Raw genomic sequence first — 4,007 nt, forward strand, 5'->3', positions numbered from 1 at the left:
GATTGCTTGAGCCCAGGAATTCAAGGTTACAGTGGGTTTATGATTGTCATGGCACATTGCACTCTACCCTGAGTGACAGAGCAAGACCCTGTCTCAAAAGAAGAGGAGGAGAAGAAGAAGTAATACTAGTAGTAGTTAACAGAAATTGCAGTATCTTCTTCATGAAATTTAGCCCCAACCGTCAAGTGGTTGGAGGTAACAAGACAGCCAAGAGACCTTTTGGAATAAGGGGAATAAGACTAATTGACACCAGGAGTTCCAGAACATGGGGTCTCGGTTGTCTCAGCCTTTTGAGTCCTTCAATATCGCTAAGCCTCCCGGTACCGCCGCCGCGCCCGCCAAGCCTGCGCCCCCAGCTACACCCGGAGCGCCGACCTCCCCAGCGGAACACCGCCTGTTGAAGACCTGCTGGAGCTGTCGCGTGCTTTCTGGGTTGGGGCTGATGGGGGCGGGCGGGTACGTGTACTGGGTGGCACGGAAGCCCATGAAGATGGGACACCCCCCGAGTCCATGGACCATTACGAAGATGGTCACCGGCCTCAGCATTGCCACCTGGGGTATCGTTGTCATGGCAGACCCCAAAGGAAAGGCCTACCGCGTTGTTTGAAAGTACCACCAGTGAATCTGTCTTCTGTCCCTGTCCCCATGACACACAGAGCAGGCATGGAATTTAATGGGTGTTTGGACAGACACGTGTACGTGGACAGACATCACTACTGTGGATACTACAAGACTGAAAAGAAAATCATATGTTGTCATTCTCTGGCTATGGAGTGTTTGTGGCCTTCACAGATTTCACAGGAACCGATAAACCCCTCAGAGAAGTAAAAAAAAAAAAAAAAAAAAGACTAATTGACACCAAATACCTGATTGCTCTGAAGATACGAAAATAAATGAATAAATAAATAAATAAAGAGTAAGGTTGACTGAGAAAGGGCAGAGCCATTCTTCCATGTGTGCGAGCTCCCAGAACTGTTTAACAGTGTCACAGGAAGTGTTTGTTTGCAATACAGCTCCCCACAGCCCCAGGGGAGGTATTATGTGTGGTGGAGGACATTGAGGATCTGAGATGAGGCTGGGAATTTGCATTTTAACATTTCCTGCACGATAAACTAGTGGTTCAAAGATGACACTTTGAGAAACATAGCATGAATTTGCTCACGATGTCTTTTAGTTTTTGCACATTCTGTCTCCAGCCTTGTTTTATTTTATTTCTTTTTCTTTTTTCTCTATAAAAAACCTGAGCTTTCATTTTTAATCCCTATGAAAAATGAGTCATTCAGCTTATTGGTCTCTGCATTAATCTGCTCTCGAACTGTTATAAAGAAATACCTGAGACTGGGTAATTTATAAAGAAAAGAGGCTTAATTGGCTCAGGGTTCGGCAGGCGGTACAGGAAACATGACAGCTTCTGCTCAGCTTTTGATGAGGCCTCAGGAAACTTACAATCATGGCAGAAGGCAAAGGGGAAGCAAGCACCCCACATGGCTGAGCAGGAAGAACAGAGAGAGTGAGGAGGTGCTCCACATTTTTAAACAACCAGATCTCACAATAACTCACTTGCTATCACAAGAACAGCACCAGGGGATGGTGCTAACCCATTCATGAGAACTCTACCCCCATGATCCAAACACCTCCAACAAGCTCCCACCTCCAACACTGGGAACTACAAGTCGAAACAAGATTTGGTGGAGACACAGATCCAAACCATACCAGTCTCTTTTGCAGCAATTGTGTACCTCTGCTATCACATGACCCACCATGGGCTTCACAAGGTTGTTTTAAGAAAGCTTTGAACTCAAGTGTGGTACAACATCATTTACAATAACTAGCCTCTTTAATGAGTATTCTCAAACTGTGAGATAGATATCTTAATCCACTAGATAGGAATTGCTGTGGTTTGAATGTGGGTCCTCTCAAAAATGCATGTTCAAACATAGTGGTGCTATTAAGAGCTGGGACCTCTTGGGAAGTGATTAGGTCCTGGGGGATCTGCCCTCATGAATGGAGGGAACTAGCTTAGGTCCTTTTTGTTCTCTTGCTCTTCCGCCTTCCACCACTTGAGAACACAGCAACATGGTGACGTCTTAGGAGCAGACAGCAGCCCTCACACGATACCAATGCTGGTGCCTTGATCTTGAACTTTCCCACCTTCGGAACTGAAAGAAAGAAATTTACAGTCTTTATCAATTACTCATTTTTAGTATTCTGTTATAGCAGCACAGACAGACTTAGACAGAAATAACTAAAATTTTAAAAAATATGTCTACTGGGGCCAGGCACCGTGGCTCATGCCTATAATCCCAGCACTTTGAGAGGCCAAGGCAGGCGGATGACTTGAGGTCAGGAGTTTGGGACAAGCCTGGCCAACATGGTGAAACCCCATCTCTAATAAAAATACAAAAATTAGCCAGGCATGGTGGCTCGTTCCTGTAGTCCCAGCTACTCGGGAGGCTGAGGCAGGAGAATTGCTTGAACCCAGGAGGCAGAGGTTGCAGTGAGCAGAGATCATGCCACTGCAGTCCAGCCTGGGCCATAGAGCAAAACTCTGTTTCAAAAAAAAAAAAATCTGTTGGGTTTTAAATTATACAATCATTCTAGAAAATGTCTTATGATACAATGTTGTATAAGCTAAGAATAAAAAGTAAAAAGAGTAAAAATGGCCAGGCGCAGTGGTTCACACCTGTAATCCAAGTACTTTGGAAGGCCAACGCAGGCGGACCACAAGCTCAGGAGTTCAAGACCAGCCTGGCCAGTCTCTACTAAAAATACAAAAATTAGCTGGGCGTGGTGGCGCACACCTGTAGTCCCAGCTACTCAGGAGACTGAGGCAGAAGAATCGCTTGAACCGGGGAGGCAGAGGTTGCAGTGAGCTGAGGTCACACCACTGCACTCCAGCCTGGGTGACAGAGTGGGACTCCATCTCAAAAAAAAAAAGAAAGAGTAAAAATTTACAAAATCCACTTTCCTTCCAGCCCCAATTCTACAAAGCAAAGGCCACCACTGCTGTTGATATGTATACATAAGCTTCATGAGGGTTTGTCTGTTTTCTCTAACACTATATCCCTAATTTTTGGCAGTGTCTAATGCATAGTAATCATTCAATAAATATTCATTGATTAAATGATTAAAGTAATGTTCTGCATGTATATTTTTTACTTTAGTATATCACATTTAGTGTGTATATATAAGATTATGTTGTATTCTCTATAATTAATATATTATACGTTATTTAACCAATGCCTGAACTTTTAGGCTGTTTATAATTTTTCCTATAGCAAACAATGCTGATACAATCAACCTTTTATGCACATCTTTGTGTACTTGTGTGATTCTTTCTGAAGAAAAATTTTTAGAACTGGAATTACAGTGTCAATGTGCAAACATATTAAACATTTTTTAGTATTTCTTTCCTCTATTTTTCTATTTAGGGAGCTTTTTTTCTAATTACAAAAGTAGTGCATGTTGTCTGTAACAAGTCTAATTATAATGCTAAAAGTTACCAAACATTTATTGTATACCAGTCACTATGCCAGGATTTTTTGTGTATTATGTACTGGCTGGCTAGGCCAAGAGAGGGTAGCCCATGGAAAGCCCCAAAATAAGGAAAATTAAAAAAAAAAAAATTCTTCCGCACGAGAACAGATGAGGAAAGATTGTTTCAATGAAAATACAGCAAGAATTACATGTTCTAGAATGCAGCCATTTGGTTCAGGGATGATGTGCCTTTCCAAGGATGGTTACTTTTTACAATAGTAAGTATAATTTTGGGAGCTGACCTTCTTGAGGATATAAAAGACCTCAATCCTACATTGTTGTGATTCTCTCACCAGGCAGACATGTCATTCTATATCTATGCTAACAACTGATTGTTAGCATCTCTGACCTTTGGAGACTTTTCCATAAAAAGACAAAGGAGGCAATGGGAAACCACATCTACCTACTTGCATTTTTATCTTATATAGAACTTCAAGGTAACTATTAGTTTAAGCAGACTTAAACAGAAT

At 42.2% G+C, this 4,007-nt stretch overlaps 1 protein-coding gene across 1 annotated transcript; it reads left to right on the forward strand.

Moving 5' to 3' along the window:
• Positions 1-260: 260 nt before the first annotated feature.
• On the forward strand, positions 261-846 carry LOC129491028 (distal membrane-arm assembly complex protein 1-like). Its single transcript, XM_055294737.2, has one exon. The coding sequence runs from the start codon at positions 266-268 to the stop codon at positions 605-607; it is 342 nt and encodes a 113-aa protein (XP_055150712.1). The 5' UTR covers positions 261-265; the 3' UTR covers positions 608-846.
• Positions 847-4,007: the final 3,161 nt, after the last annotated feature.

This window comes from Symphalangus syndactylus, chromosome 10 (genome assembly GCF_028878055.3).
Source record: "Symphalangus syndactylus isolate Jambi chromosome 10, NHGRI_mSymSyn1-v2.1_pri, whole genome shotgun sequence".
In the NCBI taxonomy this organism is placed as follows: Eukaryota; Metazoa; Chordata; class Mammalia; order Primates; family Hylobatidae; genus Symphalangus; species Symphalangus syndactylus.

Coding starts and splice junctions, on each gene's coding strand:
- LOC129491028 (XM_055294737.2), top strand. CDS start 266: ATGGGGTCTCGGTTGTCTCAGCCTTTTGAGTCCTTCAATATCGCTAAG.